An 18609-nucleotide genomic window follows, 5' to 3' on the forward strand; every position below is an offset into this window, starting at 1 on the left:
TCTAATGCAGAGCAATGCCACTTTTACTTTTTGTGGCTCTGAGCAGTTTACCAAAACATTTTTCCTACTGTAGAACATATTCCTCTTTAGTGGTCATTCTGATGATAACTGACTATAAGTTCAAATATGCCATATATACATGCATGCATAAATCTGGTGTGCATATTAAATGAATGCATATATAATCAGCTGCTTCCAGACTTGAATGCATACTTCATATCTGTAATTGGTATATTTAGATTTGTCTTTAAAATGACTTGCTAATGTGTCATCACAATTTAATTGTGAGAGGTTGACTTTTGATCAAGGTCACTCACTGCTCACTAAGTGCAAATCAGAGAGCTCCCTAGGCTCTGTCTATTCCCCAAAGTCCATCATCTTCTACTGTGTCTGGTCAGTGTCCTATTCGATCTCATTTACGCACAATAACCAATCCAATGAGTCTGGAACAATGGATATTCCCTTTTGCAAGTGAGGAGATGGAGGCTTTGAGAAGTTGAATTGACTATGCTCATCAGACAATGTCAGAGCCAGGATCAGACATTCTGCTTTTTGCCATTTGTACAACTATATGCTATGTATGATAAGTTTCACCTCAAAATAATCAGTCTGAAAATTAAGGAGAAATATAGGATGATTTGTTCTAAAACATCCACCTTAAGGCTGGCTGCAGTTAGCAGAAAAATTCCCTAAAGGAATAGAATAGGATTCCCATGAGCATGCCAGCAGTTTAGCTCTGTGCATGGAATACAGAGTTAAGAGGCATTTGCCTCCTAGCATTTAGCCTTCCTGTTGATTCATAAGATGCAAATGAAATGTAAATGTTAAAACCATGTGGGGAAAACTACTTATTTTCAGAGGAAAAATCTAAGACAGCCATCCTAGAATACTGTAAACGCGAGGAGAACTAGACAGAGAGGCGCTGGGGGAAAAAAATCACAGAAGATGCAGTTTAATAATTTCAAGCACGAAAGGAAAGGAATTCAAAGATCAGGGGCTGCGTGTGCGCTTGCGCGCTCGCGTGTGTGTGTGTGTGTGTGTGTGTGTGTGTGTGTGTGTGTGTGTGTGTGTTGTATGAAGCTTCTGCCTGCACACTCAGACACCCCCATCTCCACTCACAGGTAGCTGGTGGTTCCCAGTCTTTTGAAGACCCAGCCCTCTGTGACTAGTTAGCATTCTCTGCTGGAGACTGGCTTCTCACAGGGGATGACCCTGGGATGCACGAAAGACTATTTATGCCCTCGCGAGGTGGTTCAGGGATCAGGATTTTAATATGCTACTGGCATAAGAGTTGTAATCCCACATTCCTGACTTAGAGCCACTTAGGGCCCCAACAGTTCTACCCTGATGTTTGAAAGGAAAATATGCCTTCATGCTTTCTGCTTGAACTGAAAGCGACACGGATTCCTGATGCTAAGCCTGGGAGGTGGTTCAAGCTTTAGAAATTGCCAGAGAAGCCTGCCCATCTGCTGGGTGCCCGGCTTTCTGAAATGGAGCAGGAGGAGTTGGCTTTTAATCCGAGGAACTCTGGATTTTGTTTTGTAACTTACAATCGTTGCCTAATTAAAAATAAACATGACTTTTTTTTTAAAGGGACATTAGGAAAATCCGTGCGTCGAAGTGTGGTATGGTAGAGAGTCCTGATTCTCACCAGGAGGAAGATGAGGGCGGGGGCGGGGACAGACGTCTCTTTTGGCTTTTTGGTACAGGATAGTTGCCTTAATGATCTGCTCAGAGAGGGTGTGCGCTAGCTGGGAGAAGGGGTGGAGAAGAAAGGTAAATTAGAGAAATGAGGAAGGAGTTTGTTCCGGGGGCGAATTTTCGTCTACCAGCCAGTCGCCTTTTCCTCCTTTTCCGCCTCCTCAGTCCTGGTCCAAGAGGACCAAAGGCGCTCGCTCTCCTCACCCCCACGGGGCTGCCCCAACAACTCCACAGAAGCTGAATGCGGTACGGTCACCGAGGAGAAAAATCCCTAGGAGTGAGCCAGTGAGTGGGCTTCCGGGTGCAAGAAGACTGCTATGTGACCGGGCGGAGCGGAGAGCAGATGGTCCCACGCTGTGAGTCTTGGGGGCGCTGAGAACCCCAGGGCATGAGCCAGTCCGCGGCGAATCCAGCCCTCGGTGCCCCCGGGGCTCTCAAGCCGGCTCCTGATTGGCGGGTGTGTCCTGGGGAGGCGGAGTCGAGGGCAGCCCCGCCCCCGCGCGCGGGCTGGCTGGGAGGGGGGCTGGGGCGTCATGCTCTCCTCGCATCCGGGGCCGCCAGCTCGGCTCAGTTTCCGACTCGGTCCTGCAGCGCCTCTAGGCTGCGGATCCGCGCTCCAACCACCTGCTCCACGCCACCGCCGGGGAAGCTGGGCGGGAGGGAGGAGCGGGAGGAGGAGGAGGAGGAGACAGGCAGCTTACACACGCCTCCCAGCCCTCCACTCAGAGCAGCCCGAGCCCGCGGCCGCCGCCACTGCTCCAGCTGCCGCCGCTCCAGCCACTGCCGCGGCTGCCACCTGAGGAGACCCACGGTGCGGACCCGAAAGGCGCTGCCCCGCCGACCCCTCCGAGGTCCCCGTGACCCGCGCGCGGCGCAACTCTCGTTGCTCTTCTTATCATCTCCTTTGCAAGCACAGAAACTAACATTAGAGAGCAGCCAAAAAAAAAAAAAAAAAAAAAAAAAAAGAACCGCGTCCACCTTGACTGACTACTGAAGCGTCTCCTGGAATTAGAGGGTCGCCCGTTCTGGGAGGAGCAGCCAAAGACCCCGAGGGAGGGCGTGGAGGGGGGAAGAAGGAGTTGCGGGTTGAGCGTGGAGGAAAGTTGCCTCTGGCGTAGACCCGACGGCGCAGCGCCACGATCCCCGGGGGACCGTGTGTCCGGGAAAAACGCCGCTACCCCGCGAGTCCGGACCCACGAGCGAGCGGGCCCCGTGGGCCCGGGGACGACGCCCCCTCCCGCGGCGTGGACTTTGTCGGTGGCCCTCGAGGAAGGAGGAGGAATATGGCCCCTAAGGTGTCCCCTTCTTGCCGTCTGGTTTTCTGCCTCTTGATCTCAGCCGCGGTCCTCAGACCAGGTAAGCGATGGCCTCTGAGCAGCCCGACTGACTGTCGCGGTTGCTGTGGCCCGGGGGCGGTTCCCGGGGTGGCCTGGGACTGTGCGTCCTAGCGCGTGGTTGGGAAAGTAAGGGAAGCCATAAAGGCGCGCGGGGACACGGACCTGTCCCTGGCAACAGTCACTTGTGTCACGGGTTTTAGGCTTGAATGGTCTGTTCAAGTTTGGGCAGAGAGAGCGAGCACTGAGAAAATCTACAGGAACTTTGGATGAGGCTTCGCTTGAGGCTGAGGAGCCCCCAGGATTTGCTAGACTCTCCTCTCCTGCACAGTCCCTTCAGTCGCTGGGTGTCAAAGTCCACGTCACTGAACCCAGGGCAGTTTCCTTTTGCTTGGCTTTGAGCTGAATTAACTGACTGCACTTGGTCATGATAAATCCCCTAGTAACTTCCTCTTGGTCATAACGTGAAGACCCAGGAGGGAAGGCCGGGGAAAGGGAAGGCTTTTACCATCTCAGGGAGAAAAAAAAAATTAACACTGAAATAACAGCTGCATTGTCTGGTGGGCGGTGAGTGTGGGGTTGATGGCAGCCGAGTCACACAGCGTGGACTGGGTTAGCAGGCAGGTTTGTGAGTCCTGTGTGAGGGATGTCTTGATTTCCACACCCAGTGATAGCACCTCAGTTGTCACTTCTACACCGAGTCCTCGAAGGAAGAAGACAAAATTCCCACCAACCAGACTGTCTTGCGGGGAATCCCTTGTCTCACCCTAGGGGACATCCCTGGGCCTTGAGTTCACCAGCTGGCCTGCAGGCTGACACGCCATAGTCCTGCCCTGCCAGGCATGCCTTCCCAGCCACTAGCCTAAGTGGCAGGTACTTTTCCCTAGATCTAACCCTTTCAAGTTTTGATTTGCAACCGTTTAGTGGATAGTTGGGGTTAAACTACTATTCCCTGTTATTTTGGCTTCTGCCTTTTTTCCTCCCCCTTTCTTTAGTTTTAAATCAAGGAGAAGGAAAAAAAAAAGGACTCAGTTTCTTTCTGCATCTTTTATTCCACAGAAGAGGGTTCGAAGGCCAGGAATCTTTCCCAGGAAGGAAAATAAGGAGGCCATAGCAGGGTTTGGGAGCCTCCTCTCTCTCTCAATCTCTCTCTCTCTCTCTCTCTCTCTCTCTCTCTCTCTCTCTCTCTCTCTCTCTCTCTCTCTCTCTCTCTCTGTGTTGGGTGTTGGGGGAGTGAGCGTGTAGGAGGTTGCCTTCTCCATATCTCTATATCAAAGTTGCATTTCTGGGTGAGGTAATGAACTTACTGTTTCTGAGACTGAGAAAGACATGTGACCAATCTCAGACTTTGGGGCAGGAACCCTAAAGCCTGAGTAGCCCCAGGTTTTAAGGCAGGTAGGGCATCGTGAAATCACCCAGTAGATGGGCGCTGGAGGCTTCTCTAGTCTTGCACAATGTGGTCTCACTTTTTCTGGATCCCAATGTAGGATGGGGGAAGGGCACCTTAGAACCCAGGAGCAGAGTCAAGTAGGGAGCTTGGGGGCCAGTTTGTGAGGTGTGACAATACACACGCCTGTCTCCGCTCTTGGCTTTAACCCTCTCACACCAGGCTCAGAGACTGTCACTTCCATTTCCACCCCGGACTGCAGCACACAGCAGTTAACCTTTCATGCGGTCGCGTTGGAATTTATTTTCAGTTGGCCCCGTCGGAAAAACAGGTTTTTCTTTGCTCGGAACTGCCAAGAGGGGAGAGGTTCCGCTTTCAGACCTGATGGCGATTCACTCTGCACCGCCGGCTCCAGTCCAAGCCACCAGCTGTGCAATTTCCCCGCAGGAGCGCACTTGCTGATCCAGGGTCGCAAGCCACAAACCCCCAAATTCGCTTTTCTCCTGAATGATAGCGCTGACGTTGTACAAACTTCTCCATGGAATGTCAGTGTTCTTTCAAAGGAATGGTTATGGTTCTAATGGCACAGGGTCTCCTGCCAGTGAGTCCTGGACTGCAAGTGCGCCTCCTGCAGTGTCCTCTGCAGAGTGGAGCCTTGGGAGAGAGGTACTACCTAGCTTCATCCCTGATTTTCCTGGTTGCCTCCTTTCTGGAGCAGTTCTAACAGTATGTGTCAGGTGCCTGAGGACAGAGGCTGCTCCTGCGGGTCTTTGCCTTGTGATATCACAGTAATCACTCATATGTTTTAGGCCTCTTGTATAATCTGTTTTGAAGGTAGAGGGAGGCAAGACTTCCACCAAGAAATTTTGAGTATGATAAAGGCAGTGAAGTGTGTGCTCAGCATCCTAGGTGGAAAAAAAAATCTCATTATTCTTGCAGAAAGAGCGTCAGCCTGTGGTGACATTTTGTACTGCTTTAAAGAAAGCTTTCCTAGGTTGTTTGCAAGGAGGTGTGGCATGGCACTTAACTGTTTCTTCACTTGAGCTATCTGAGCCCTGCCCTCCCTGAGATGTTTTTTTCATTTCTCAGGATACAAGGTTCACTCCAAGACTTAAGGCCACACAGATCGGTTCTCAGTGGGGTTCCACATTTACCAGTTTACCTCACCAGGTCTGGGGGAAAAGCAGCCATTGAAATCATGTCCTTTCAGACCACTCGCATGGCATTATTAAAATTGACTAATTAAACAACTACAGACTGCTTAGGTTGTTGTTTGTTTGATTTATTTAATTCAATAGCAATTTACAATGTAATGGAGCACTGCTTGCAGTAAATTGCTTTTCTTGGCTTGGCTCAAAACCTAGGTCTACATTCAGGCACTTGAATATGACAAGAAACCTTTTGGGGCTTCAGCTTTCTCCTGTGTAAAGAAAAAAAAAAAGGAACCATGAATCTATTCCTTGAGACTTCCTCCAGCTCAGACACTGTTTCTTGTATTGAAGTAAAAACATTTGGCCTGACAGAATCATTTTTCAATAATGCGTTTCTTCTTACACTCTCATTCTGGGCAAAATTCACGGGCATTGTATTGCTAGAAAGGTTTCAGTGTGTATCCCAATTGCTAACTTTTTCTCTTTTTCTCCTTTTTTAAATTCATGAGCATGTGTTGTGCTTATTCTTTGAGGGGCCAATTAGGAAAATCAAAACAAAATGAGATGGGGGAGAGGTTCGTCTCCCATTCACCTAGGAATGGGAAAGGTTTTCGACTTAGAGAAGCCTGGTAGTGTAATCATCTGGCTCAGTCTTAACTGCATGTATAGTTCCAGAATTAGGTATAAGCTGGCTGGTACCCAAATGCTCATGTAGCAAGACACCAACATTTTACTTGTTCTACTAACCCGAATGGTACTCGTATGATTCAGAAAATAGAACACACCAAAACTTTCATGTCATTTTAAAAGCTATAGAAATCCAAGCTATTTTGCATTGCTAATTCCCAACTTTTCTGACATTTTAGGATATTCAAGCTTACTTTTTTAGTGATGGACATTCATATGTGAATGCATGTATATCATTGACTTGTCAAGAAGTAGGCAGTCAACAAAAGGCCACTCAGTGGTCTTAAGTACTATTTATATTGAAGCTGGTATTACAGAGTTCAGTTTCTAACCATTCTGTCTAAGAATGCTGTGACCTTGAGAACTATTGTTGTGCCCCTGTTTTCCACCTACATATTTTTCCTTTTATGTAATTCATGGTTCTGATTATAGTGAGATTAATCATTCCATAGTGCTGCATTTTTGGAAAATTTTATCTGTAATATGTGTTATATTGTTACCAAAATATTTTTAATCTCTTCCACTTAGTTATCATTTTATTATTTTGTTAAAAGGGGTCAAAATGTCTTTTATGTTAGTCCCTTTTTTATGTCCCAAATTCTCATGCCATTAAACCAAGATCTCACTGAAACTGAATGCTGAGTTGTAAGCATATTTTCTGTCTGTAATAGCATTATTTCTAAGGTAGTATTTTGAATGTTTTATGATCACGGAGCCTTATAGTCCAGACACACCTCTTTCTGTTTTGACCATTTGTTTAACAGCAAACATCAAAGAGTTCTATAACTCAAGTAGACATATCCCATTTATATCTGGGTATATGGAGGAGAGTCACACAGGTTCCCCCAGATTGACTATAAAAGTGCATCTGTGCCTTTGAATGAACAAATAGAATCAGTCCCTTCAAAGGGTTAATTTTATTCTTTGTAGTTAAGTTTTCACAAAGCTCCATGCCATTGCTGGCCTAAGATGTTTGTGATGTACAAAGAATTACATCATTCATTGAAATAACAAAAACTACCAAGAATATTTTCTTGGGAGTGGTAAAAATTTAATGTCTGTTGATTATTACTTTCAAATTTTAGCTCATTTTATTCTCAACAAGAGCTTAAAAAGACTGTAAATGTGTCCATTTTTACTTTCCTAGTTGAGCAGAATTTTCCTTTCCCTATGGAAAATGAGGTGAAATTTGAACATACATACAAACATATATACATACATGCATACATGCATATATATTCTGTGTTTAAGAGGAGGCTGTTACATACCATTTGACAAAGGTGTAGCCTACATTTCATTCACTTAATTATTTATTTAAATGACAATCTCACATTTTTTTCCTTTTTGTTGTTGTCTAGAGTAGCATATATTTTAGAAAGAACTGATCAAAAATGCCGTGATATTTAGTCATTGTTCAATGATAACCTATTATCATTGTCCATTATTGTAGTTCCAAGAATGAAATTAACTTTTAATGCTTCTTATTTATCTAGTCAGTTCTCAGTGCTGCGTGCAGTGCAAACTAGTCCTAATCAAAGGACTATTTCATTTGACTTTAAGTTGAGTGACTTAGTGAGCATGCCTATATCTTGTCTTCTAAGGGTTGATTGTATTTAAAAATAATGAAATCAAATTGTGTGGGAAATGGATGGTTCAGGAATTGGGTGTCTAACTTCTGCCACTGGTTTCTCCTTTCTCCTCCCTGTTTTCTATGTCCCTCCAAAAAGTGAGGTGGAATCTTGGTCAAAGTAAGACTACAAGACTAGAAACATCATTAGATGTAACTTAAGTTTTATAGTTTTTTCAAATAGTAGAAATATCATCGTCCCTTGACAGTTACAAGGAAAGCATCTTATGGCCCTGCTATTTCATCTAATCTTCAAATTTGTCCAATCACATGTCAATCACTTTGATGTACAAACTTAAAATTTCCAGATTAGCTAAGATTTTGCTCTCCCTAAGTTACTGCTTTCTTAGCAAGTTTGTTCCGTTATTTTACTTGAGTCTCTATGAATAAACAGGTAGTTCCTTTTTCTTGATATAAGTTGGCTTGGCAACTTGGTAGGTTGATTCCCCAAAGGCTATTTACATACCTGCTTTTAGTGAAAACAGTAGTACTTCCAGTGGATTTCAAGGTCATTTGAAACAGTGGCAACTCATAAATACCAGAGGGAAATTGAATGAAAATAAATTTATAACTACTTTATTGTGATAATATCGACAGAGAAGTTACATAAATTTGTTTTAAGATATTAATTGGCATTCCAATTCAACACTTTGGGAACATAAATCCCAAAGATACTTTCACTTCATAAATCAGTATAAATAGAGTTTTTTTTTCTGTGCTAAGAATCAAACCAAGTACATTTCATAGTGCGTGAAAGCACTGTACCACTGAGTTATGCCTAGCCTGATGGAAATATTATCCTAATAGAAACAGATTTTTTTCTTAACCCATGTATCATTCAGAATTCTAGGCTCTCTCATTAGAACTATAAATTCTTGCATGTAATTCCCACCTTTATATAAAATCAGCATTGTAATAACCAAGCTGTGTTTTCACACTTCCCTTCCCAAGTTTTCATCTGTGCTGTGGCCTTTGCCCTATTGTATTAAGATATGTGTTACTGTCTTTTATTGGACCATGAACTTTTACAATATCACATATTATCTTCAGTCCTACAAAGATCTGGACACTTGCTTATTTCTTCTTTGCACAAAAACATATACAGAGCTTTGTATGTAGCGTCACCTCCTTCCCATGAGTTGGCAAATTTCTCTTTCTAAAGAGCTTGGAATGAAGGGTATAATATCACTCCCTGAGAATAAAACTAGAAAATATAACCATAATGAAAGAACAGATGCCCAAGGGAGAAGAAGGAAACCATGAAGGCACAGCAACCTTCTTGAAGTGTAGTCAACCAGCATTGTTCAGGTAGTTGTTGTAACGCACCTATCTCATACTCTGTGAGCACTCCTTTTCACAGTGTTCTTGAGATTGATAATTCCATTACTAGTAGATGACCATGCCTCCTGGTGTAACCAAGGCAGTAGGGACATAGTTTATGCCTGAGGTTCTACTGGGTTTGATAATTGATAGATTGATTTATGATGGCAGTGTCTTAGATTATATCTCACTTGTTTTTGCCACAATACATTAGTGCATGGGCTGTTAAAGTCAAAAAGAACACTTCTTAAGTTTTAGGTTTTTGTTTCCCAATTTGTGCTGCTGGGAGTCAAACCTAGGGCTCAATGTTTGCCAGGCAAGTGCTGTAACATTCAACTTCAGACACCTCCCTCAGGCTTCTGGAATGAAGTTTGGATAGCAAGTTATATGGACCGTATGCTCCATTTGGGGTATTGAATAGTCTCTAAAGAACTGTGTAAAAGTCTTTGTCCCTAGGATGGCTGTACTGGTAAGTGATGGCATTTTGGAAAAAGAGTGCTAGTATGAAACCCTTAAAAATTACTGAAGGCACAAATATGGAATAGCTTTCTGTCCTAACCCACTTTCCTTCCTTTTTTCTCCTGATTCATGGCATAGGTAGTTTGTCCTGTGGTATCTATTGCCATGAAGCACTGTGTCACCACTGGCCCAAAACAATGGTGCCAATTGAATTCCAACTGGAATCTCCAGAACTAAGATTCAAAACCCTTTCTCTTTATAAGTCAATTATCTCAAGTATTTTATTACAGTAGTGGATAACTGACTAGCAGAGCATAATTGTTACTAACTGCTCTGTCTATATATTTACCTTATAGTACTTAATCATAAAAAATACAGTTATCCTGAAAATGCCCCTATTTCTAACATTATAAATTTAAATGTCAGTCATAATGAAATGTCACCAAGGGATCTGAGCTTGATTCTTGTCAAGCACAAGAAAGGCAGAGTTATAACCTGGTGTTGTAGTGAGTTTGCTGGCTTAGATCCATAGTCAAAAAAGAGAGGAGGCAAAAAGAAAGTGTGTGTGTGTGTGTGTGTGTGCGTGCGTGCGTGCGTGCGCGCGCGTGTGTGTGTGTGTATAAGAGACAAAGAGACTGGGATCTGTTGAGGTGGGGGGATGGCTCTGACTTGTTCCTTTTTAAATGAAACCAAATATGACTAAAAGTTGTCACAGACATGGAAATACTTGAGGTTGTTTGATACTTCCCTGCAACCTGCTAATTTGCTTGCCAATATGAGGCTCGGGAAATCTGTCTCATCCAAGTGCTCATACAGTGACAGATATTTGCACATACACTTCCCTCCTTTAGGAGGAGTGAAGACTCCTTATACCCACAGTTTTGCAGTCTACCTTTTCCTTATCAATGGAGTTGAGAGATGAAGAAACTCTCATATTGAGTACATTTGCTCTACCTCACCTAAAGCCAAAAGTTATGCATTTAATTTTATTGGGACATTGTGATGAACAGTTTGCCATTCTTGGTACTGTAGCTGTTCCTGTGGTTTTTTATTGTAAATAGAGCAACAGACATTCTTCTAGATACTGTTTTCCATATGAACAATTATGTTGGAAGGAAGACATGTTGAAAGTGAAATTGCTGAGTTATATAATATATTTGTTATTTGAAGAGAAATTCTAAATTTCTATTTCAAAAATCATGCTCCTTCTATAATTGTGCCATTGTCATATATCAAAAATAAACAATTGACTTCATATAGTCAAGAGATATTGGAAAATAAGGTTATGAGTAATGGGCACACATAGACATTGTACATATAGAGAGCGAAAGCTATGAATATATTAATACCTGACTTCAGTGTACACAAATGGAGCCAAAAAGGATTAAGGGAAACCTGATTCATGTGATTTTCTTAAAATTATTTTTCTTCACACATAATGTGACACATAACTTCTTGAGCACCTACATTTTAGAATGCAAGCAGTAGTTAGGAGCAATGTTTTCTTCCATTCACAACTGTGGAATCAGATTGACTGGCCTGAAAGCTGATTCAGAGGAAGCCACATGTGTGCCTTAAAAGTCTTTGACACTGCTTTTCCTTACACAAGTGATTGCCAAATATTTGTGTTCATTCACTGAAGGTACAGTACACACTGTGGGTAGTCTAACTAATGCCATTTGCAATGCCCATACAAGAGATCTTACTGAGAAAACTTCAAGTATTTTTAAGTAAATTATATTTTGAAAAATTCTTCCAGCAATTCGGTGGATCAGGGTCATCATTTTATTTTTTGTTCAAGCTGAAAAATAGCATTCTTTGCAAACACTATAGAGGTCAATATGATTAAACACATCTCACCTGTAATTTTTGGACCTATTAAGAAAAGTAGGAGTGAAATATGCTTCATGATTACTTTTATATAGAAAAGAAAGTATAGCAATATGCATTTGGCAAGTTTCCACCAAGAATATACTGAAGAAAAACTTTTTAAAACAAGGAAAGAGATATTCACAATGGAATTAAGATGTAGTGTCAACCTTTTTCTGCCTGCTCTTTATGCTTTTATATTACATTTGTTGGTATGTGTGAGTATATGTATGTGGGTGTGTGCCCATAGTGTGAGGATGGATGTCACAGGACAAGTCGCTGGAGTCTATTCTCTCCTTCTGCTGTTTGGGTCTTGGTAATCAAATTCAGATCATCTGTCTTGACAGCGAGCACCTTTGTCCCCAGAACCATCTTACTGGCCCTGCCTTTAGTTTTAAATATTGTCTCTCTCACACACAGGATTGTTTTGGGGGTATGACCCAGAATTAATCCAAAACGTTCAGAGGGAAATCATTAGCTTCCAGTTGTAGGTTGTATGATACACACTTGGTGTTAAAACCCATTCTGTGTGTGCAACAGCATTGACTCATGGCTTCCAGACCAGATGTCACTTAAAGAACTGAAGAGCTGCAGCTGTACTCAGGAGGTTTGTTTTGTTTTGTTTTTCAGGTAGTTTTCTAGCATTTATCTGTTTTCTCATTTGCACATTGACGATAATAACTATAAAATTTCTTTGATATGAATATTCAATAAGGTAGTGAGCTCATCTGGCATTTTCCCATGCCTGACACACGGTAGACTTCCAATGGTTAGGAATGAAGTGCCTTCCATTTTAAGGAATAACAGTAAAGCCATAATAGAAGTTGAACATTATTCTCCTTTATTACTGGATTTTCAGTTGCTTCTACAATTACTATGCATTTGAAAACTCAATTAGTTAATAGGTTTTGTTGTGTATAACAAATTATCAGAGGAAAATTATCACAGGTAGTAGATAGGAAAGGTTTAATAGTGCATGAAGAAGGAGTTTATTTCTATTGACAAAAATACTTCATGTCTTTATAATCTGTTATAAATATTAAACTAGAATATATTTACCCAACTAATAGAAAACTTAAGTTTTTCTAATTTTCTACAAGGAAATGGTGTGCACTCAGTCTGCTTGCTTTGTTATTTTCTCTAAAACTCCCTCAACTCACACAGCTACAGCTGTATTTTCCCTCTGCCTATTATCCTACCTGTTTATTTACTTTGTAATTGAAATAGAATGAAAGATATTACTTGGTTTTTGGCATGAAAATTTAGAATTTCTTTTGTCACCACTGAAAGTCTAACTTATACTAGACTTCTGTAAGGCAAGTGTTCATTCCACTGTGTCTTTCATTATAGGTTAGTGAATATGGTTTCTGAGCTGTGAAACTCATGTCTCCATGCTTTACTATCCCAACTGACTGGAATAATTGCTCCACTCCATCTCTGAAACAGCCTATGCCCCGAGGATGTATCTCTTGAAGTGAGGGCCACAGCAGTTTCTGGGAATGAAAACCATTAGTGCATATAAATTCATTCAATATTGTGGTCGCCAGAGCATAAGTTCTTAATAACTGTGACTATTATTTATATATTTTTATCTTTCAATTTTCCCCTCCAAATATAATTGATATGCTTCCAGTGGTACAGAGAAGAGAACCACAGATTCTTCAAAGTTATGAACGGACCTACTCTAGTGTCCTCCCACTTCACAGATGAAAGTGGAACACAGTGATGTGAATGGAAGAGAAAGGGAAGTCGGCAAACATAGTGTGGCTTCTCCTGAATGGCATTCTACCTTCCCTTTAATCAAGTCCTCTCTACTGCCATCACAGGGATTCCAAAATGACTGGAATGCCTGCTTACAATACATCCACTGCTCTTCTGCTCAGTCAGGGTAAACGTGCTCTGTGCCTAGCACTTAGGTTCTTAAGACCTCTTACACAGTCTCCGTTGGAACCCATGTTGGAGCTGTATTTTTAAATCCATTGTCTCTTTCCCATCTTCTGGGTTGCTTATGCACATCTCTGGCTCTGTCTTAGGCTACCACACTCTCCCCTTCCATCCTCCCACACAGCCTCCTCTACCTGAATGAGTTGTGTTTCCATCTTTAGTCTTCCTCCAAAGGCTCCTTCCTCTCAGATCTCCCGAGGCTCTTGTCCTCTATAGCTCCAAAGCTTATTTCATTATTGCTTGTTGTTTACTTATTCTAGATTCTCTTTTTTTTTAAGAGTCTTTTTGTTCTTGGAGACAGGAACTATGATGTCATAATCTTTCTCATTTAGTGTTTTCTGATATTTGCCTGATACCTGTTTCACTGAGTAATTGAATTAGTCAAAATCTCAATTCTTCAATTCTTTGTAATGAAGGAGGCATAATTTTATAAGTTAACATTTATTTATTTAGAGGAGAACTCATGTATCACGGCACACATGGAGTCCAGAACATAACAGCCAGGAATCAGTTTTCTCTTTCCACCATGTGGGTCCTCAATATGGAATTTTGATCATCAGGCTGGGTGACACATTCTTTTACTAGCTGAGTCATCCCACTGGACCAGAGCATATTTTAAATAACAAAATACATTCTTGAATATAAAGTAACCATAAATGAAGTAGTTTCCATTTCCTTTAAGAATTTAGAAAATTAAAAAAAAAGTCTTCACTCCTAGCAGTTGGGAGATGGAGGCATGCAGATCTCTAATAGTTCGAAGCCAACCTGGACAGCCAGTGCTACATAGTGAGACCCTGTCTCAAACAATTAATAAAGTACAATAAAAGCAAAAATCTTTGCCGTAGTCTATCTAAGATATGCAAATGAAGCATAAAAACAAATGAACATTTGTTTAATTGTTTTCAAGTATTAATACAGATTAACACAAATTAAAAAGACTTTGATAACTGGGAGTATAGTCTTGAAAACTTTCTTCTGTTTTGCACAGCCTTTATACTAATATGAGGTCATCTATATCTGTAGGTTTCTGAAGACAGTCAGACTAACTATATTTCTGTTTCTAATTAGTAGCACATGCTCAAAATTGGCAAAGAATGCTTGACATTGCTTTCATTTTTTATTTTGTAAAGATTTAGTTTGTATTCTCTCTCTCTCTCTCTCTCTCTCTCTCTCTCTCTCGTGTGTGTGTGTGTGTGTGTGTGTGTGTGTGGTCTCCATACATGTGTACAAGTGTAGTTGCCTATGAGGATGACTTTCTGAAGTAAGATTTCTGGAACAAATTAATCAGTCACTTAAGCACATTAAATACATTTGCCATTAATACCTTTCAAATATAGTACAATAAAAAGTAGGAAAAATATGATGTTATGTTTTGCAAATGAATTGTAATAATGACTAGTTAACATACCTTCAGGAAATACACAAGGTTGGCAATGCTGGGTCATGCCCACAGTCCCAGCACTGGTTAGGATGAGGAAGAAGATCAGGTTCAAGGCTTGTTTGGGATAGGCAGTGGCGACTTGTCTTCACAGGGAAAAAATATATTTTATTTTTACTGCAAAATAACCTTACATCTACCAGGATGAAACAGTGGGCAAAGGCTGCTGCCACCAAGACTGTCTGGTTAGGACAGTTGTCTTTGTCTGCTCTGAGTTAGCTGCACAGTAGCTCGGGTATTGCTCAATGCTAGCTAAAGCAGAGACTGGGAGCTGGGTGTAGGCTCCATTTCTGGGATTTATTCATACATAGAACTAAATCCATGCTCACAAGTTAGGATATTACTCCTCACACTAAGTTTCTGTCAGGCGATTCCCCCCCCCCCTCTGCACCCTATATTCTTACCTCTTTCTTCTATTTCCCATGATTCCTATCTCTAAACTTTAGATCTTGTTTCCTCACGGGCCTGCAATCCCAGGCCTGTCTCTGTTTTTCTGTGAATGGTAGGTTTTTCTTTTAAGTTTCATGAAACTTAAAGTCTATTCTCCATTACCAATGTAGGGACTTGTATAAACACACTTGTGGGCACAATTATGCAGAAAGGAAAGGTAAGAACTGGTGTCATACTTTTTGCCAAGCTCAGCAATGTCTCCAGGTCAGAAAACTTTCATTCCAATCTCTATCTTTTAACTCCAAAGCAACCAAAGATAGTCTGAGCACATCACCTAATTTTTCCAAGTTTAAATATGCCTGCGCTTAAAGTCATATTAATTGATGGTAGTTCAAGCCGATGAAGTGTCAGTTTCCCTCTTATTTTTACCACAGTTCGCTATCTACAATAAAAGTTTGCTTAAGTTTCCATGAGTAGACAGAATGACATGGGAGTAATTATGTTTTCCACAGTGGTAGGTAGTAGTCACTTGGGCAGTTTCAAAATGAGGTTATTAAAGGAATGTCAGGAGGAAATAAAAATAAAATAGAGAATCCCTTCTGTCCACAAAGAAAAAAACAAAGAAACCTTCAAACACATCTCAAACATTTGAAGTGTAATACCTTCTTCTGTTTATCTTTTCTGGGTTGTTTATTTTGCCTTCTGAAAATATTGCCCAACCCATTAGCGTTTTATCTTTTAAACGTTTCAAAAGGACTTAAATCTACAAGATTCAACTGCAGACCTAGTATGCATATTGATGAACCACAAATCTGTATTATTAAATAAGTTTCTCTACAAAATAAACTGAAGAGAAACAGAAAACTCACCTTTTGTAAACATCCATGTACCTCATTACTCAGTGACTTAAGGAGGAAATAGGTAAAGTAAATGTTGGGCTGTCACTGTTGAGTCTGTAATGGTTCAGGATCACAGTTGTTCCCTGACTACTCAGTGATTGATGGTGCGGTGACATGGAAGACTGGAGAGGGAACAAAAGACTTGGCTTCAGTTCTCTATGTGACTTGGGTTAGTCACTGTGTATTTTGCTTCTCTGAGCATTCACTTGTTCGATAGTTATATTAGACTGCAGCCTAGTTGGCTCTCTTCCATGGTAACTGTGTGATTTTGCTCTACTGCCATATAAAAATAATAATTTCATCATCTCTGTTCTGTGCTATTTGTGCTTTATTTGTCCTCATAACTATGCATTATTAAGCACTAACCATGTAACTCTGTGCAGATTGAGATCCCCAGTGATAGTGAACCATAAATAAAATAATTGAAACATTGAAATAAAAAATATGATATAAGCAGTGTGTGAAATTAGGTTAGACAAGGAGCAGTGTAAGCGTTCCCCAATGCCATGCTAAAATTGAGTTTCTTTTATGATTTTCCATTTTTTTTCTGTTTAAGACAAGGACTTGTTAAGTAGCCCAGGTTGGTCTTGACAGTCCTCATGCTTGGTGTCCTTAGAGTTGCACTTACATGTGCCTCTAACTCTAGTTAAACATACTTTTCCTAAGACTGCTTTATTGAATGCTTTACAATCTAAATAAATCTGTATAGAAACTGGTATTGTCCTGCGGAGAAACAATACAACTGATTGATTAAACATGTAGAATACATGCCTGCAAGGAAGGAGGTCCGGAGAAGGAAGGGAAATAAGTGACCATTACCAGATAAAAGGGGCAAGGTTGCTGAAAGCAAAAGCTAGTCCCTTTACTTAGTTTGTTGCTTTTCAAAGAAAGATCTGCACCATTACTTCTGATAATATTGCAGAAATGCTAGCCACTCTTCTATTTGCAACGTTTCATGTGTTAGGATACTCTGGGTAGGTATTTTCTGATTTTTTTCAACTTAAAAATTCACATGAAAGGATAACTTGATAAATTTGGTGACAAGTTCCTTGTTTTCCTTATCCGTTAAACAGCAATGACAAATTACTGTATTCCAGTTCTGCAGATTTTTTTCTTGTATTTTGAGCCCTTGAACCTAAATCATTGTGACTACGGAAATACTTGCTTAAGAAAACTCATTTTAAATTAAGAAACTTGCTCTCTTTAGCTGTAGAGTGAGTTCATCTCTAACTTAATGATTAGATTCCAAGTGCTTTTCACCACACCCTGTGGATCTCTGACTCTTGAGGATTTAAACTCAAGAAGCTTCATGGTCACATGTTTTCTAAAGAAAGGGATAAAGAATGTGTGGATTTTGTGGGGAGGGTCAGGGGGGAGGTTCTAGGAGGAGTTATGGGATAAGAAACAGTCATCAGAATATACTGTAGGAAAAAACATTTTTGATAAAAAGTAGGATGTAGTATGAATGAAATGACTTTATTAAATATTTCATGAAAGAAAAGTAAAGCAAAATCATTTAAAACAAGTTATGTAATTTGGCAGGTCCCATGTTGTCTCTAAGCCTATTTCTTTATCTGCACAGAGAAAAGAATAATAGTAATTACTGGAGACATTCGTTGAAAGAACAAGGTGAGATAATGTTTGGAAAGTGATTAGCAAAGTGAAGGCCGGTAGGACAAGCCTGAAAATGCTGGCTATTGTTGGTTTTACTTCCATTGTTATTAACATCTTAAGGAGAATGCTTTAGTATAATAGGCCTTCTAAAGACAAGTTAGATGTTCAATGTTCTCAACCATAATAGAAAAGGAGATCTATACAAAGTAGAAAACTTTATTGTTGTAATTATATTTGTCTTTATTTAGTACAATTTAAAAAAAGAAAAGAAAAAAGCTAGTGTGACAGAATTATATGCATATATTTGATGGTACCAAACAAATAATGGAGTATATCCATAAGTAAATGCATTATATGTTGCCTTGTACATACTCCCCCAATTTTATAAAAATAGTTATGGTTATCTCTGTAAAGATTGTCTGGGAATAAGTAATTATCATTTTTAACTCTAAAATCTTTATATGATTGTGCTATTTATTTTGTATTATTTAAATAAAGTACTAATATCAAAATTATTATAAGGGAGCTATTATCAAAACTATAGACAGCAATATTGTCTCCAGTTGTAATGTACTTACTTTGAATTAGGAAACCAGAACACAAGTAGATATGATTCTTTAAAGATTTGATAACAATATACATTTTTGTTTTTTACTTCTTTTTCCTTCCTTTCCTAAGTCATGAGATAACATTCTGACTTATAATAACTTATTCAGAATTGAAGTGATTTTCCATTTTCATAGTATTTAAAAATCAGTGATGTAAAATGAGGTTGCTTGGGTTACTTTT

At 40.4% G+C, this 18609-nt stretch overlaps 1 protein-coding gene across 2 annotated transcripts in view; it reads left to right on the forward strand.

The window, feature by feature from the left end:
* Positions 1–2753: 2753 nt before the first annotated feature.
* Alcam (activated leukocyte cell adhesion molecule) overlaps positions 2754–18609 on the forward strand; it is a 182127-nt gene continuing 166271 nt past the window's right edge. Inside the window, exon 1 of one of the 2 annotated variants that reach the window (XM_013116880.3) lies at positions 2754–3057. In XM_013116880.3, the coding sequence (XP_012972334.1) occupies positions 2985–3057 (73 nt within the window). In that variant the 5' untranslated portion in view covers positions 2754–2984. The remainder of the gene's footprint in view (positions 3058–18609) is intronic. The other variant, XM_013116879.3, reaches the window with a different exon arrangement.

Source organism: Mesocricetus auratus, unplaced genomic scaffold (assembly GCF_017639785.1).
Source record: "Mesocricetus auratus isolate SY011 unplaced genomic scaffold, BCM_Maur_2.0 Super-Scaffold_100008, whole genome shotgun sequence".
Classification (NCBI taxonomy): domain Eukaryota; kingdom Metazoa; phylum Chordata; class Mammalia; order Rodentia; family Cricetidae; genus Mesocricetus; species Mesocricetus auratus.